The sequence below is a fragment of the Panthera tigris genome, chromosome A2 (genome assembly GCF_018350195.1).
Source record: "Panthera tigris isolate Pti1 chromosome A2, P.tigris_Pti1_mat1.1, whole genome shotgun sequence".
Classification (NCBI taxonomy): Eukaryota; Metazoa; Chordata; class Mammalia; order Carnivora; family Felidae; genus Panthera; species Panthera tigris.
In genome coordinates, this window is record NC_056661.1 from 155,894,642 (window position 1) to 155,913,118 (window position 18,477).

General features: G+C 46.0%; 1 protein-coding gene across 1 annotated transcript; it reads right to left on the reverse strand.

The window, feature by feature from the left end:
• Nucleotides 1-1,174: 1,174 nt before the first annotated feature.
• LOC102970163 (olfactory receptor 10AC1) lies at nt 1,175-17,822 on the reverse strand. Its single transcript, XM_007090896.2, has 2 exons — nt 16,874-17,822; nt 1,175-1,686 (listed from the first exon to the last, which is right to left on the reverse strand). The coding sequence occupies exons 1-2, from the start codon at nt 17,820-17,822 to the stop codon at nt 1,517-1,519; spliced, it is 1,119 nt and encodes a 372-aa protein (XP_007090958.2). The 3' UTR covers nt 1,175-1,516.
• Nucleotides 17,823-18,477: the final 655 nt, after the last annotated feature.

Genomic DNA, 18,477 nt, shown 5'->3' on the forward strand with positions numbered 1-18,477 from the left:
TTGCCATAAGACTTTCCTGTTGCTATGAATAGTTTCTTCACCTCTGAACTACTATATCTTGTTCTCAGTTATACACATTTCCCATTCAATTCCTTCCACTCAGAGGGGTTTGTTTTGTTTTATTTTGTTTTGTGTGTTTGTTTTTACCAGAATTAGCTTTTCCCCACCTTTCCCCAGTGAAATGTCAAGAGGCACTTTGACAGGAAGCAGGTTACTCAGGCTGATGACTACTATACTTGACCACAGGTTCAGTAGCCTTGGACACAGCTTATCACTAATTAGTTCTGCCATGACAGGTTCTGAATACTGCTCTGCTTCCTACCTCTACACACTAGGAAACATTTTTAAGTGGTATTTCGGTGCTTTGGTCTTCTTCCTGTGCCTAATCAAGTATGTGACTCGGGGGAAACCAATTAGGTGGCGGTAGTGAGGATGAGAAAGAAAGGTTTGGCAACTAATGTTTAATGAGTACTAAACACTTTATAAGAAGCTATCTCCTTGAAAATTTGTGTAATTTCCTTATTATGTGTTGATATTGGACAGGTACAGTACAGCCTTTTTTTTAGAAAAGAAGTCTTCTCCTAATAGATTGCTGGCACACACATGGAGTCCAGAACAATCTTTACTTCAAGATCAACTTGCCTGTCTGATAGAGTAACAAATTTAAACACATTGTTCACGGGTGTGTTCGTTCAGTGAGAATGTAGCTTCCTTGTTTTCAGTAATGATCTTCCTAAGTCTGTATCCTGGTGGGTAGTATGAAAGGTGGGGGGAAAGCAAACAATATAACATGCCAATTAAAAATATCTTATTTTCCGGGGCATCTGGGTGGCTCAGGTGGTTGAGCATCTGACTTTGGCTCAGGTCATGATCTCGTGGTTCATGAGTTTGAGCCCCACGTTGGGCTCTGTGCTGACAGCTCGGAGCCTGGAGCCTGCTTCAGATTCTGTGTCTCCCTTTCTCTCAAAAATACGTAAACATTAAAGTAACCTTTAAAAAAAATCTTAGTTTCCTACAGCGTAAACAGTCTCTTTTGACTTAAAATAATCTTTCCAAGTAAATATTTAATTAGTTCAGAATTCTCCCTTTGATCAGAATGGTTTATTTCTTTGTCTCCTTTTCTGGAGGTGACCTCTGTGTATAAGAGGAAACCTGGTACCAGGGGAGACACGGCGGGGCTTGGGGTGGAGGCTATAGACTCACTCCTGTCTCATGCTGGTTCTGGTGCTGGTCTCTGCGGTCGGGTAGCTACTCTCATCTGCGCATATGTACATGGCCTTTCTTTGAGAGTCTAGACCTTGCCTGCGGCATCCGCTGTTGAAGTCTGTGGCTGAGGGACTCATGGACTGCTTGTTGCCTTGGCATTGTCAGGACTCAGTGGCAGTCCTTTTGTTGAAATGCTCCTGCTTCAGGGTTTTCTGATGTGATCACCCCAAACACACACATACACACACGCACACACACACCCCATCTCCAAGAACTGACTGGTTCCTTTTGGGGTCCTGACTTAGGAAGTTTACTTTGTGGTCCCTTTTCTCCAAAAAGCTGATCCTCCCTTGGCAGGTAGTCTGGTTCTGCACCAGGCACGCAGAAAGGTGGGGCGTACATGCTGCATCGTAGGGGCTCTTCCACTGCTGCTCTGCGGTCCCTTGACCTTCTTGGAGTTTCTGGGCCACCTTGAACAATCTGTCATTTGGAATTAATAAAGATAACACTATATTAGTCTAATCCTCCCGAAGTATTCTCTTATGCTATTTTTCACATAGTGCCCATCTTTCATAGGGAGTCAGGTATCTCTTCCTTTCTCTGTTCAGCTGATCACACCTGCCCCCAGTGGACCAGTTAGACCTTTATTTTCAACTCCATGAGTTTCCATTGAGGAAATTCTCCCAGCTTCTCTCACCGTGGGCTCTTTTAGTCACTGTGCTCTATGTGCATCCCAGCCCTGATCTAGCATTCAGTTTCTTCTTCTTGGCCTTTGGCCTGGGTTGCCAGTCAGTCTGTTGCATTCTGCTCCTCCAAGGATACAACTGAGTAGGGCTATGGACCGTATGGGTCCAGGGGGTGGAGGAATTAGCCACGACAGGTCTGACTGCAGGACTAAGTAGCAGTGTGACAATCAGATTGTGGGCACTAAACCTAAGGTATGTGAAATATTTTGCTAAAGGAGCCTGTTTGATTTTTCTGGAGCGGTCCTTCTCAGTTCCCCTAGCCTGGTGTGCGGTTGGCCCTAAGTGGGCCTGGGTATTGCCATGTCCTAGGGAATGAGGGAGGGAAACATTAATATGTCACATTCAGGTAGGCACAGATTTGGCCAGAGCTGGACAGTTGGTAAAAAATCAGTGGAGATGAAAATCAATACATGCCTGATGTCAAATCTTAGGCTCTTTTCACTAGACCATGCCTCCTCCACCATTCCTCCCTTTCTGAAATGACGTGGTTGCAGATGAAAGAATGTGGAGGTTTCCTGATGCTCTGACATTCTGAAATTCTCTACAGAGAGATTAGCAGAAGGGGAAGCAGTATCTTTCTGCTTCAGGGTCTTTCCCATTTCCCAATTAAGCAGAAACAATGTCTATTAATATCAACAAGAACAGAGAAAAGGGTTCTGACTGCGTGTTTCCTGCTACTCTTAGATATAGTTGCTTCCTGGCCTGTGTACAAGGAAGCTGACTTGCTTTTTGTTTCCCTCTGGAGTCTTCTGGCTCACTTCCATGCCTAAACATTTGCCTCAGTTTTGCCCTAACTAATTTTGGATCCTGTGGCAAGCTAAATAATGGCCCCCACTTATATCCACATCCTAATCCCTGGAGAATATGAATTTTACCTTCTATGGTAGAAGGGACTTTGTGGATATGATTAAGTTAAGAATTGGGAGATGGAGAGATTATCTTGGATGGTCCCAGGTGTGCTCAACGTTGACACTAGCATGGGGGGAGGCAGGAAGATCTTTCCGAAGCAGAAAAGGATGTGTTGATAGAAGCAAGAATTTGCGGTGATGTGAGGAAAGTCACAAGACAAGGAATGCAGGTAGCCACTAAAAGCTAAAAAAGGCAAGAAGAAGGGTTCCCTTCTGAAGCCTCTAGAAGGAACAAGCCCTCCCAACACCTCGACCTGAGCCCAGTAAAATTGATTTTGGACTTCTGACATCCAGAATTGTGAGAATCAATTTGCGTTGCTGTAAACCAGCAAATTTGTGGTAATTTATTACAGCAGCAATGGGAAACTTAGGCAGATTCTAATCTCTTCCCTCCCTCTCCATCCCCAGGTTCCCCTGGCATTCATTCACAATTAATAATGTTTCTGCCTTGTTCTCCATACCTTGCCTTGCCTTCTTGCCTCTAAACTTCTTCCTCTCCATTCCTATCTCTCAGACTGTGGACTCTTGTTTTTAGAATTTTCTGATCATCCACTCTCCCAATAGATAGTACAAATGAGAAACTCAGCTTTCCTCAGAATAGGTGATTCTGATGGCAGCTTTGAGTTCCATGACGAGGGATGCCTCTCGCCTGCTCGGTTTAGAGGGGCCTCCCATGTGGTGAGGGTGGCGTGTGGGCCTGTCTGTGCTGAGCTTCTTGCCTCCCTTGGCCCTGAGCTGGGTTGGTTCTGGACACAAGACACAACACCCAAGGGCTTACTGATGGTCCAGGTCCCGGGGCCATTTTACACCATGATAGCTACTTTTTTTTAAATTTTTTTAACATGTATTTATTTTTGAGACAGAGAGAGACAGAGCATGAACGGGGGAGGGGCAGAGAGAGAGGGAGACACAGAATCGGAAGCAGGCTCCAGGCTCTGAGCCGTCAGCCCAGAGCCCGACGCGGGGCTCGAACTCACGGACCGCGAGATCGTGACCTGAGCCGAAGTCGGACGCTCAACCGACTGAGCCACCCAGGCGCCCCAATGATAGCTACTTTTGAAGACCAGGGGATCTTCATCCCTAATCATCCCCGCCTGTTTCTCCAAAGGCTCTGCAGCTTGGATAAAACGCCAGTAAAATGGACTCCATCTCAGTTTTGTCTTTGTGTGAGAACAATCAGATCAGTGCTTCACGTCCATACCTTCCAAGGTGAAGGGCTTGCTTACTTTGCAGAGTTTTCAAAGAGAGTTTCTAAAATCAATTGGTGGCTCTTGTCCCACCCCCCAGCCCAGTATGAAGGGGTTGAAATTGAAGAGGAGGGAGAAGAGATCGGAGAAAAGAATTTTTTTGGAGAGAGCTGGTAATGAGTGTTTGTCGTCCCTCACCTCCATGTGTAAGGGATGGCGGGGGGGGGGGTTCCCTCCACCTGAAGCCATTCATTGTCTTTGACCAGTCAGTTTGTACCCTTTGAGTTTGGGAAGCTACAGACTGGCAAGAGGAAAGGCGGCTAGAGAAGGTGGAGAAGGCAGAGGAGAGAGGGAAGAGGGCTACGGGGCAGTAAGTGGAATTTCTTCTGAAGGTACAGCAGAGACGCTCAAGTGTTTCTTGTTGACCAGAGGTGAGCTCCATGGAAGCGAGCTGGCCAGTGTCAGTTTGACTCTTTCCCAAGAGAGTACTTGGAGGGGAAATGTGACCCTAACAGAGGGGTAGACCCTCAGATACCCAGAGGTTGAGGGACCTCAACGGCGGATACCCAGAGGTTGAGGAAACTGTATGCAGTTGGTCGGTGGAGGGGTGGGGGAGGGGGAGGGGGTTGGTTGCCGGGAGGAGCAGAAGCTTTGTCTACATCAAGGGAGCCGCAGTGAGCCCGGCTGGAGAATCTCCAAGGAAACTGTGAAGTGCTTCTCAGTTGCAGCCAGCTTTGGGAATCTGCTCTCAAACGGCACCATTGCTGGTCAGCAAAGACATTTCTGCCCCCTACCTGTGTCATCCCCTGCTCCGACCCAGGAAAAGTCAGGAGTGGTCTAGAGGAGGTCAGGCCGGGGACAGAGGTGAGGAAGAAGGCCAGAGAAGAGTGAAGAAGCCCACCTTCCTAACGTAGACATCTGAGTTAAGGGGAGAAGTGTTGACTTGGAATGAGGTTCGCAGTTTTATTTTACATTGGACTGGCTACTTAAAAAAATACTTTTATTTTTATTAAAAATTTTTTTAATGTTTATTTTTATTTTTGAGAGAGAGAGAGAGACAGAGCGTGAGCAGGGGAGGGGCAGAGAAAGAGGGAGGCACAGAATCAAAGAAGGTTCAGGCTCTGAGCTGTCAGCACAGCTGACACGGGGCTGGAACTCACGAACCATGAGATCATGACCTGAGCCGAAGTCGGACGCTCAACCGACTGAGCCATCCAGGCGCCCCTATTTTTATTTTTATTTTTTAGAGAGAGCACACTCAAGCATAGGGGAGGGGTAGAAGGAGAGGGAAAGAGAGATGGGGGAGGGGAGAGAATGTGCTGTGAGCACAGAGCCTGACATAGAACTCAATCCCAAACCCCAAGATCATGACCTGAGCTGAAATAGAGAGTCAGACTCTCAACCAACTGAGCCACCCAGGAGCCCCTGGACTGGTTATTTTTAATACTGAAATGATAATGTTTTGGGGACTGGAAGTGACTGGAAACCTTTGTATTTTCCAGGAGGAACCAGGGCATTTATGCTCCATGTTATAGATTTAGTCCAGGGGTGGGGGAATCTCCACAGTGCAGGTTTGAGAGTATGGGGGTCAGAAGGAATAAAGTTTGTTTCAGCTAATATCCTGAGAATTCAGGATGTTCAATGAGCCAGTTCTTCTTAATTTCCAGAACATGATAGACTTGAGATCTGGTGATCTGAAGCCTGGAATCTCGTCTTGGCCATGACCTTTTCCCAGGATTTTCAAACCTGTTTCAGTCCAGATGGACTCTGTGTAGCCAGAGGTGTTTTATCTACTTAGCAGACCATGGCCCAGCTGAGGCGCCAGCGCCTGGTGGCTAAGAGTGCACGTTCAGAACTCTGAATGCCTGTGTCTGAATCTTGGCTCCCCTCCTGTGCATTTATGACATTGGGCGAGTTAAAGTCTGTTGCCTCAGTTTCTTCATATGTCAAATGGGGAGAATTGTAAAATGAAAGCCTATGTTCTTTCCTCTCCAGCAGGTGATTAAACATGATTTGAGTTGGTTCTCACATTTTTCAGTATTGGCTGGGACCTGGCAGATGTCACATGATTGTTAGGCTCTCAGGATTAAATGAGATGGTCCATGTACAGCACTGAGCACAGCGCCTAGTCTATGGTGAACCCACAGACAGAAACAAACAAACAAACAAACAAACAAATAAACAAAACCAAAGTTTTTTTGTGTTTGAATACTGCCAACACCTTTAGAAGAAAGGTGCTAGTCAAACCAGTGCTACAAATAGCAACTAAATTTTTCCCCTCACACATTGACTTTCATCCTGTTGAGCCTTGTAAACTCAATTTTTTCTCATTTTCCCTTTTGCAAAATACAAGCTGTTCCAACAGTTCTGCATCACAACCAAAGTGTTTTATGCCGCCCTTGGGAGTTTGTGAGAGATGTTTCGAAAGTAACTTTTTAGAAGCTTCCGTGGTTGGAGTTGCTCCCCCAGCTCTGCGTTAAATGCAGAAAGCTTCAGAGCTCCTGGCCCATGGAGCTGTGGACGGCAGCTGGGGCTGACCCAGAGGCTAGATGCCAGCTCGAGAAGGCTTCTTCCAGCTGGTGAGGTGGGCATGGGGACGCTGAGGCCAGCAGGGAGGTCAGGAAGGACAGTGAGTATAGGGGCTGGGAATGAGCAAATGCAGGTCCAGAAGCTGTCCACAGAGACAACAAGAACCCCTTGTCATCTTGCCTCTGCTCCTGTGAACAGTGAACCTACTGCCGGTGTCCTAAAGAAGAGGTGCAGCTGCAAGGGTGCTTTCCTGGAAGCTGCCTTGGGGACTTCTTCCCTCTCTCCATCTGTCTCCAAGTCCAGTGGGGGAAAAAATCCAAAGAAATCGCTCAGCTGCCGTAAGAAAGTCCTGTGACTTTCCTGCTCTGATCTTGCCAGATGGGGCTTCCACTTTTTCTTATGCTAAAAAAGGAAAAACCTTACATTTGTGTTTTTAATTACTTTCCAGGAATTTCACGAGCACTATCTCATTTGAGGAAGGAGAAAGCTGAAGCTGAGTTGGGCTAGATAAGTTTTGCTAATGTCAAGTATTTCTTGGTCTGACTCCAAGGGGTCTGACTCCAGTTTATATTAGATTGGCTCTTTGTTTGTTTGCTTCAAAACATTTATTAGTGGCTAAATCCAACCACCTAGGCAAAGTCAATTTTTTTCTTTTTATTTAGTTATTTATATATTTTTAAAGTTTATTTGTTTATTTTGAGAGCGAGGGGCAGAGAGAATCCCAAGCAGTCTGTGCACCACCAGCGCAGAGCCCAACTTGGGGCTCAGACCCATGAATCGCAAGATCTTGACCCGAGCCAAACCAAGAGTTGGGCGCTTAACCAACTGAGCCACCCAGACACCCCTATTCTTTTCTTTTTAAACTGAAGTTTGGTTGACACAGAGTGTTACATAGTTTCAGGTGGACAATGTGTGATTCCACAACTCTGTATATTATGTTGTGCTCGTGACAAGTGTAGCCACCATCGGTCGCCATACAGTGCCACTGACTACATTCCCCGTGTTGTACTTTTCAGCCCCATGACTTCCTCATTCCATAACTGGAAGGCTGTCTCTCCCACTCCCCTTCACCCATTTTTGCCCACTCACCCAACTCTGCCCCTCTGGCAATCATCAGTTTATTCTCTATATTTATGGGTCTGTTTCTGCTTTTTTGTTTGTTCTTTTTGTTGTTGTTGTTAGATTCCACTTATAAGTGAAATCACATGGCATTTGTCTTTCTCTGACTTATTTCACTTAGCATAATAATTCTAGGTTCACCCATGTTGTCTCAAATGGGAAGATCACCTTTTTTTTCCCATTCTTTTTTTATGGTTGAGTAACATTCCATTAAATCTATATATCTATATCTATCCCATCTTTTTTATCCATCCATCTATGGATGGATATAGGTTGGCTCTTTTAAAGAATCTAGTGGGAGCAGTGCTATAATCATTATTTACAGCACCATCATGAAACTCATTTAAAATCCTCACTACCAATTTGAGGTAGCAGTAGGATCAGTGGAATGATTTTGAAGGCTTCTGCTTATGAAAGAGATACTCATTTAGAGAAAAAGAAGATATCTATTTGAAGCACCCTTGAAAAGCAATTTTAAGATAACTAGATTGTCTAAGTATTGACTCTAAAGTTCTACGAAAAAATAACAAAATGCTTATTAAAGCTATCATACTATTTTTAAAAATCAAGGATATCATACAAGGTTATGCTTTTGTCTTTTTTTTTTTTTTATTTCTATATGTACCTTTTATGGTTGGGAGCCTTGCATTCAGAATAGGGACTGTTTGGGATGCCTGAGTGGCTCAGTCAGTTGAGTGTCCTACTCCTGATTTCAACTCAGGTTATGATCCATCCCAGGATCCCGCATCAGGCTTCAGGTTCTGAGCTGAGCGTGGATCCTGCTTGAGATTTTCTCTCTCTCTCCCTCTGCCTCTTTGCCCCGTTCATGCATGCTCTCTCTCTCTCTCTCTCTCTCTCTCTCTCTCTCTCTTTTTCTCTCAAAATTAAAAAATAAGGGGCGGCTGGGTGGCTCAGTCAGTTGAGCATCTGACTTCAGCTCAGGTCATGACCTCACACTTCGTGAGCTTGAGCCCGGCGTCAGGCTCTGTACTGACAGCTTGGAGCCTGGAACCTGCTTCGGATTCTGTGTCTCCCTCTCTCTCTGCCCCTCCCCCAATCATGCTTTGTCTCTGTCTCTCTCTCTCTCAAAACTAAATAAACATTAAAACAAATTTTAGAAACCCAAAAAACTTTAAAAAAATAAAAATTAAAAATAAAAAAATAGGGACCATTTATCCCCATTTTATAAGACCTTAAAGTATTTATTTCACCACTTTATTTAAAAAGTTTATAGTACTTTTAATTTATGGTTCATTTCTGGCCATGTAGAGGGTTGATATAGTGACAATTTTTGGTTAGAGAAGTATCTGCTTGTAATGCTTATTATAATGTTCTTTTAGGAAAATACAAGTTCCAGCATATACCTCCTGAAAATATAAATTTCCAGGAATATTATAATCAAGTAGTTTTTAAAAAACTTAAGAGTAAATTTCTTCTGCTGAAGCTTTTATCATGTAGGAAAACATTTTATCAATGATGAATGATTTTCAGGTTGAGTAGTGACATCAGACAAAGCTGAAATAAGCCCATATTTTGCAAACATAACCACATTGTAGCTGAACCTCCTTAGACTTCCTTCTCTAAGGATTGCATCCTCCACATGAACCATAAATCCCAGTGCCCTGACGGGTGATTGATTTCACTGTGGAGTGTAATAGATTGAGGGAGGGAGGGCTACCTCACATGTCAGAGAGCAAACCTTCCTAAAAATCACACTAAATGCCTTAATTTTCCCTTGAAATCCTTAACGATGCTTTAATGCCAGACACTGTTGTAGCACATTTACTCTATTAGCTTTAATTATTACATCAGATAATGGGAGACAGGTACTAATATCAACTCCAGATTATCCAGTGAAGACTCACAGGTCCAGGTCTGGAGAGTAACTTATCCAAGGTCACAGTTAGGAATTCAAGGGGCCAGGATTCAGACCTAGGTAGCCTGGCTCAATACCCCAGTAATGATCACAGCATTGCCACTTTTCTCCCAGAAGGCCCACCTTGGCTCTATAGCTGCCATGCTCCAGGAACATTCAGTTGAAGGACTTTACTTCTCTCTTTGTGGATGTGTGTTTTAATTATAATGGCAGAATGGATTAAATTCACTCTGTTGTTTCCCACAAGGGCAGTGACTCCTTTAGGGAACAACTGAAGTTTGGAGACAACGTGGACCTTTGTGGTACGGCCTTAAGACCAACACACCAGGCGCAGCCAGAGGAGGAAGCAGACCCTGCAGGGGATGTGGACACCAGATGGATTAAGGAAGATTGTATGGTTAGGAGTCCTTTTCCTCTCGTTATAATGTGAAGAAGGTACATTTGCCCATTGTCAGGAGGATCATAGACATCTTAGCTCTCTAGCATGTAGGACTGGAACGTCAGAAGCTCTAGGTAAAGATTTAAGTCATTAATAGGAAGGCTGAACTGTTACCTACATCTCAAATTTCTTGAAGACTTGTACTCCCCAAAGAGCTCCACAAATATTACTTCTGTAAGTGGGACTTAGATTGATTGGGTGTGGGAACTGGTCTCCTGGACAGAGGAATTTCATCAAAGATAAATAAGCATCTTCCATGTTTAGTTGACCTTTATCCGGCCTTGATGACCATGTTCTGGTTCCCTCCCCTCTGCCCTTGTAACCTGCTTGTCCCATATCTACCTAGCTTGGGGAATTATCACTGACTGGGAACTGTGATCCTCAGTAATCTAGCTACCTCCTCCCCACTTGAAACTTGCCTCTTCAAGGAAAAGACCATGTGCTATCAGAGAAATGGGAACTTGCCTATCTTAAAGATGTTTGTATGCTCGAGTTTAAGCCATGGCAGAGAGTAGCAGGAAAAAACGTGTGAGCTATCTGAGGAGTGGGTGAAATGGACCTGGAACTCAATCAGGATTACATTTAAGTGGGACGAGGGCAACATCTGATGCTGAGGGCGGAGGTTCTCAACCTTTGTTGCACCTCAGAATTACCTAAGGGATGGCTTTTAAAAATTCCAGTTCTCCACCTTCACCAAGACCAGTTCAGTCAGAATCTCTAGAATTTTGGTCCAGACATCGGTATTTTTAAAGGTCTTCAAGCGATTCCATTTTTCAGCCGAGTGAGGGACCCACTGAAATGGAGGTATTGTGGACAGAGGATAATTTCTGGCCGAGTCTGGCTCTGATGAGGAAGTCGCAGTGGCCCGAATGTGAAGAGCTGTGGGGTCGCCGTCAGCACTTGCAAGTGCTCACAGGTCTGTATTTGAGAAGTGACACACGCTGTCCTGGGAATCATCTTTAGAGCCCGTGTTTGTATCTAGCTCTTTAAGGTGTAAGGTTAGGTTGTGTATCTGAGACTGTTCCTCCTCCTTTAGGAAGGCCTGGATTGCTGCTTCCCTCTTATGACCGCCTTTGCTGCATCCCAGAGGTTTTGGACTGTCGTGTTATCATTTTCATTGGCTTCGTGGACTTTTTAATTTCCCCTTTAATTTCTTGGTTAACCCATTCACTCTTTAGTAGGATGTTCTTTAGTCTCCAAGTATTTGTTGTCTTTCCAAATTTTTTCTTGTGGTTGATTTGGAGTTTCATAGCGTTGTGGTCTGAAAATATGCACGTTATGGTCTCAATCTTTTTGTATTTGTTGAAGGTAGAGTCCGTGCTTGTATCAGTCATGTTTATTATTTTCTGTACTTTATGATGTTTTGATGTCTTGGGGCCTTGCTGGCTGAGGATAGGCTGCTCTTCCCAGAGATAGCTAATTCCTAGAGATAGCAAACCGGCTTCCTTGTGAGTGTGCCTTTCCTGTGCAAATGGACCAGCCCGAAGCCCATATCCCCAACCACATCCTTCATCTAACTCTTCATGTGTCAAACCACCAGGCTACCCACCCTGTCACCCCAGGGCCAAGTCAGCTAACTCAGACAGCTAGAGACCACTGTGATAGTCCAGAACCCCCTAAAATCAGTCAAACGATCCAATCCTAAACGAACTCAAGCTTTCCTACTTTGCCTCGCCCATTCCTTCCCACAGAAATCACAATAAAGGCTCAGGGCCAGGCTTTCTCCTCTCTCTCTCTGTCTCGCAACTGCCCCAGTAACTAAGAAGCTCTTTTGTCAAGGGCAGTTGTCTCTGTGTCTGTTACCTTACCATATGGGATTAAAACAAATCCAGGGTACAGATCTTGAAAGTGTTAAGGATTTCAGCATTTACAATGAAATCCAGGGGCACCTGGATGGCTCAGTTGGTTAAATGTCTGACTTTAGCTCAGGTCATGATCTCATGGTTGGTGAGATCAAGCCTTGCATTGGGGTTCTGGGCTGACAGCACAAAGCCTGGAGGCTGCTTTGGATTATGTGTCTCTGTCTCTGTCTGTCTCTCTCTCTCTCTCTCTCTCTCTCTCTCTCTGCCTCTCCCCTGCTTGTGCTCTGTCTCTCTCATTCTCTCAGAAAATAAATAAATTATTTAATTAATTTATTTATAATACATTTAATTATCATTAATAAGTATTAATAAATTTAATAAATTTAATTATTACTAAATATTTTTATTTAAAAATAAAAAATAAAATAAAATAAAATGAAATCCAGGGGCACCTGGGTGGCTCAGTTGGTTAAGCGTCTGACTTCAGCTCAGGTCATGATCTCGCCATTTGTGAATTTGAGCCCCGTGTCAGGCTCTGGGCTGACAGAGTCTGGAGCCTGCTTTGGATTCTCTGTCTCTCTGTCTGCCCCTCCCCCACTTATTCCCTCCCTCTCCCTCTCTCTGTCCCTCTCTCTCAAAAATACATAAACATTACAAAAATTTAAAAAAAGAAATGAAATCCAAGGTTACTTCCTGCTCTAGCAAGTGATTGCGCATGATTTGAGTTGGTTCTCTATAGTTTTTCAGTGTTGGCTGGGGCCTGGCAGCCATTGCATGATCTCTGGGCACATGGCATTTGTAGTTGTGGGCTTTGCTGTTTGTCTGCCAAGACTTTGCACATGCTGAGGCTTTTGCTGAGGTTTGTACAGGTGAATTTTGTGCTCTTTGGGCTGGATTAGACATCCCTAAAATTATCTCTGGCTCCAATACCATGTTATTTCTAGAAACAGTAGTATCACCTGGCACTGCTAACTACTCCATCCTTGAAATTCTCTTTCCTTGGCTTCCGTGGCGCCCTGCTATATTGGATTTTCTTCTACTTTTCTGATTGCTCTTTTTAAAAAAAAATTCTCTCTGCATTCCTCCTCCGATGCCTAGCCTTTATTTTTAGTTTGAAAGCATTTACTGAATAAGTAACACATGTATGTATGCAAGGAGGGTATTCAGTGAAAAGTAAAGATCTGTTCCACCCTGTGCTCCAGTTCCTCAGACTTTTAATTTGGTTACAGATGTGTGTTGGTGTGTGTGTGTGTGTGTGTGTGTGTGTGTGTGTGTGTGTGTATGTAAAATGTATAGGACATATACAGGCACATGATACATACATACACACATTCCATGTGTTTTAATATATAAATGCTGTCAGACCATAATATTGACTTATTTACTCTTCCATTTAGCAATTTACTGAGCACCTACTCATGCCACACAGTTTAGGAACAGGGTAAACACTGTGGTGAGCAGATAATTTTCATAGAGTTTATATTCTGTTCGGAGGGGCAGGTAAATAAAACATTAAAAAAGATAATTTCAAATAATAAGAGATGATTAGAAACTAAAGCATGATCACGTGATGGCAGGCAGCATGGCAATATTACATAGGGTGGTCAGTGAAGGCCTCTGCAAGGAGTGAATGTATGAGTCCGGACAGCATCTGAGTGATGAGGAGCCAGCCTGTGAGGATTCGTGGGGAGAGCACGGGAGTGGAAACCACAAGTAAAAAGGCCAGAGTCACGGATGGCTGTACTGTATACTGCCCTGCACCTTGCTGTTTCACTCACCAACATGTATGAGATGGTTCCATATGTGTCAGATAAAACCCCTGCTTTCTTTTTTTTAATTTATTTTGAAAGGGAGAGAGAGCGCACATGGCAGGGGCAGAGAGAGAGAAGGAGAGGGGGAGGAGAGAGTGCGCACACACATACTAGCAGAGGCAGAGAGAGGGAGGAAGAGAATCCCAAGCAAGCTCTGTACTGTCAGCACAGAGCCCGACACGGGCCTTGATCTCGTGAACTGTGAGATCGTGATCTGAGCCGAAATCATTATGTATTAATGAGATGGGCCCCTTCCATACGTTAGATATGGAAGTTTGTCTTTTTTCACTTTGCTTAAGCTAGTGTCCACAAGTAAAGCTGCTTTACATCTAATTAACAAATTGTGTGCTTTATGTCATGCTTAGACAGTCCATCCTTCAGTGTTGGTGTTCCTCATGATCTTGTTTTGGAGCTGCTCTGTTCCTCCTCTGTCTCTTACTCTGAGCTTCGCAGCCATGTCAGTTGCCACTGATGAACTGGTGATTTCTAAACGTGTTTCTTGAGCCCAGATTCTCCTGACTTATACCCAACTGCCCACTATACAGATCCATACCTCATATCAACTTTCTCCGTACTGAACTCACCACCTCCACCTTGTCCTGCCCTCAGACTGGTTACTCTTCCTGTGCCCTCCATCTCAGGGAGCCCGGACCGTCATCTTTTCTAGATAGCCCATGTCTATCTGATACCTCTTTCTCTTTTATCCCTGTTCAGTCTGCACTAAGTTCTATTATCTCTGCCTTCTAAATAGTTCTCCAGCCTGTCCACTTCTCTCCATTTCCATTACCACTTGCCTAAATGGGCCAACATTATCTCCAGCCTATATTTCTACATGAGCTTCCTTGTAAAGGTCCTTTTTGTCATGTCCTTCTCTAGTTCCTTCTTCACGTCATAGTCAGTGTTTATATTGGATCCTATCACTCCTCTGCCAGAACATCTTCAGTGGCTTTTCCTTCTTTTCCTTCTCCTTGTCCCTACCCTTCTTTTGTCTCCTCTTTCTTCTTTAGGGTCAAGTCCAAACTCTTTAATGTTGCTTGTACCACTTGTGTGCTCTGGTCCCTATTTGTTTGTACCTGTAGCATAATCTCTTAATACTGGAAGTATGCACCCCTCAGCCACACCAATTAGATCTAGTCCCATCAACAAGTTCCTGGAGTGTTCTTTGGACTTGGGGCATTTGCACATGCTGTTCCCTCTGCCTGGATGCTCCTTTCCCAGCTGTCTTTATCTGGCTCTGCTATTCCTGCTTGCACTGAGGTCCTGCACATCACTTCTTCATAAGCTTTTACTAATGCTCCTACCATCCCAAGTCTAGGCTAATCGTTAGCACAGTGTCCTGTATTTTCCCCATCATAGTACCTGTCACATGATAATGCAATGCCTATTTATTTTCCCGAGTGCCCTGGTAGATTTCAAATTGCACATGGGCTTCGTCTTCATTCCTTCAATAATTTGGATTGAGGTGCTAGAAATACTGTGCCATTTTGATTACAGTTGAATCCTGTCTAGCTGTTGGCATGGAACCATCACTCAATAAACAGCTGTTTATTGCACATACAGATGAACGAATAACTTCTGGGATTTTCTTAGTGTAGCCTGGCATCTGTACTTAAGGTTTTGTGCCAGTTTGTCCCTTTAACACACCAGGATATACTAATGTAACATTGTTGAGAAAGTCACATCCAGGGATTTTATGTTCTCTGTCAGTTTTACATGACATTGTGGATTAGTAATTCTTCCTTTCAATGTCTCCTTGCTGTGTCTTTGACAGCAATATTCCCTCCAAGTTTCTGGTGGACTAAAGTTCCTTGGTGCATTCCTACCCTCGTACCACACAGGTATATGCTGGATCGGCCCCCACAGAGCTCACTCTAGTTCCTCTTCATTCCTGGGCTGTTGGTGAGGAGACAGTGTTTAGGCAAGTGGGCTCAGGCTTTCATCTCAGGGATGGGGGGTAACAAGTCTTTATGATTCACTGAGCAGGCCCCCAAAGTGTTCTTAAGTAATGCTTGTTTCTGTATAAAAGTAACATCCATTGAGAATGATTAGGAGAAATTTGGAAGGTACACCATTAGGAAATAAAAATCACCCTTAATCTCATCACATGGGGAGCAATTGTTAGCTTTTTGTTAACGAGGGGTAGCACCCACCCCATGGTCTCGGTGGCCATCTATAAATCCAGAGCTCCCCTCCTCTTGGCTCTGCACTCTGGACAACCATATTTGCCTCAGTCAGCATCTGCACTGGTTGGTCCAGGGCAGCATTTCAGCTACACAGATTCAGCACCAGCACAGATTCAACACCCATCACCACCCTCCCAGCTTGCTCCTGTTTTCTCGTTTCCAGCAAATGGAGCCACCGTCCACCCAATGACCCAGATTAGAGATGCTCCTTAACTCCCCTTTTTCTCACGCCTCCATATCCAGTCAAGGTTCTATAGTTTCCACCTCCTGCCTGTCTCTTGACTCCATGCCCCTAATACCCTGTGTCAGTCCTCTGGTCCAAACCCCTTCACCTTTCTCCTGGAATAGGGCAACAGCTCCCCAGACAGACCTCCATGTCCCTAGATCCTTCTCTACACTATGGCCACAGTGACCACACAGGAACAGTAGGTCATCATGTCACCCCATGAGTTCAAATCCTTCCGCTCTTTACAAGGTCCTTCCCCAAATACCCAGCCCCTGTTGAATCATTGCTGCTGGACCTTCTTCACCCTCCTCTTCTCCTGATTGACCTCTAGTCAACCTATAGTTCTCCATTTAGCCATCTTTGTCTTCCAGGAAGTTTCCCCTGACTCTCCTCTCCTCTCAAAAAGTCTAGCACAGAAACTCCTTCCCAGGAGCCACCTTATCCATCGCCCCTTCACCGCTCACATTTTCCTCCCACTCCATCTGTGAGCCCCTGCGGCCATGAGTTGTGCCTTCTTCGTCATGTGAGCCCATCACCTTGCACAGGCCCCAGTGCACGGGGGGAACTAGCAAGGACTGATGGGGCCACTATCTGCAGGCCTGGGGATCTCTACCATGCTGTCTTTGGCCACTGCTCAACGGAGGGGTGGAGAATGGGGCACCTGCCCCACAAGGAGATCCTTCTTGTGTGGACGCTTTTCCAGGTTCCCTTTCCTGAATCCAGTCCTCGAGGCCCCCCTCGTGGTGTTGCTGACACAGACACCTCCTGACAGAGTTAGCTTTAGGGAACGGAGCTGCCCTCTCTGGCCTGGTCCCTGCCTGCTTTCAGGGCTCGCACAGACCTTGTCCCTGCCGCCCCTGCCCCAGCACCCGGCGGATGGCGGTGGTGATCTCACGGTTGCGCAGGCTGTAGATGAGCGGGTACAGCAGCGGCGTGATGTTGGTGTAGATGAGTGCCAGCGTGCGGTCCCGCCGTGGGGAGTAGCTGGCCTTGGGCCGCACATACATGAAGGTGGCACAGCCATAGTGCAGGAAAGTGACGGCCAGGTGCGAGGCGCAGGTGGAGGCAGCCTTGTACCGGCCCCTGGGGGAGTGCAGGCGACGCAGGGTGGCGGCAATGGCTCCGTAGGAGGACAGGATGAGCAGCGAGGGCAGCAGCAGCAGCACGAGGCAGGTGCCCAGCAGGGGAAGCTCGTCGGCGTAGCTCCGTGTGCAAGCCAGGTCCAGCAGTGCCGTGATGTCGCAGAAGAAATGCACCAGTAGGCGGGAGCCGCAGAAAGGCAGGTGAAAGATTGCCACTGTGAGCCCCACGGACACTGCCAGTCCCCCGAGACAGCAGGCCAGGGCCAGCCTTGCGCACAGCCCTGGGGTCACCACTGTGGTGTAGCGCAGCGGGTGGCAGATGGCCACGTAACGGTCATAGGCCATGGTGGCCAGCAGGAAGCACTCGGCCCCACCCAGCGCCACGAACATCTGCATCTGAACTGCACAGCCCAGGAAGGAGATGGGGCTGCCCCCGCCAAGGCCTGGCGTGGCCAGGTCAGCCAGGGAGCGGGGCACCACCACCAGAGTGTAACAGAGCTCGATGGCTGACAGCTGGCACAGGAAGAGCAGCATGGGTGGTGGGCTGGGCACTGAGGCCACGGCCACCAGGATGAGCAGGTTCCCACCCAGGGTGGCCAGGTGCACGGCTAGCAGCAACAAGAAGAGCACCGGCCTTAGGTGCGGGAACTCAGAGAAGCCCTGAAGGAGAAAGCCACAGGGCATGGTGGCATTGCTGGGGCTGTCCATGCACTGGCCTGCCCAGAGGCACCTGTAGGAAAGAAACGGGGAAAGGGGGAGCTTGCGAGTATAGTCCCTCCACCCTGCCGCTTGAGGAAGGGCTGGATGGAATTTAGAGGTGGGAGGGGGTAGGGGCTGCAGAGAGGGGGTAGAGTGTCTGGATGCATTTCCAGCCCCACCTCCCCGTGATGGACGTTTTATTAACTTGTGTAGTTTTGTCTCCTGGACTAGAATTCCCAAGGCTGCTTTCTCAACATGCTTTTTCCAAAGAAGCCTTAATTTTAGGCCCTTTGCTTGCAACCTATCACCCCTGACCTCCACCTACAAATGATTCCCTGCCTTCAGACCCTAGGCATTGTTTGGTGGGTCCTGTCTGTAGGCAGGAGTGTTATGCTGTCCTCTGCCTTAGCTCCTCAAGGCAAGAATTGTGTCTTTATGCCCTGCTTCCGTTTCCTCCTCCCTGCCCTGCACTATCGCTTTGAATTGCTTTCTGTGATGTGTCACAGAATCACAAAAACAAAATGCAGATGAAGACCTTAGTGATCATCTCCTACAACCTCATAATTTTAAAAAGGAAAATAAAGCTGGCTGGGTGTGTGTGTGGGGGAGGCTTAACTACTCACAGAAAGCTAGGAAGAGAATCTGCATTCCTGAGGCTGAATCC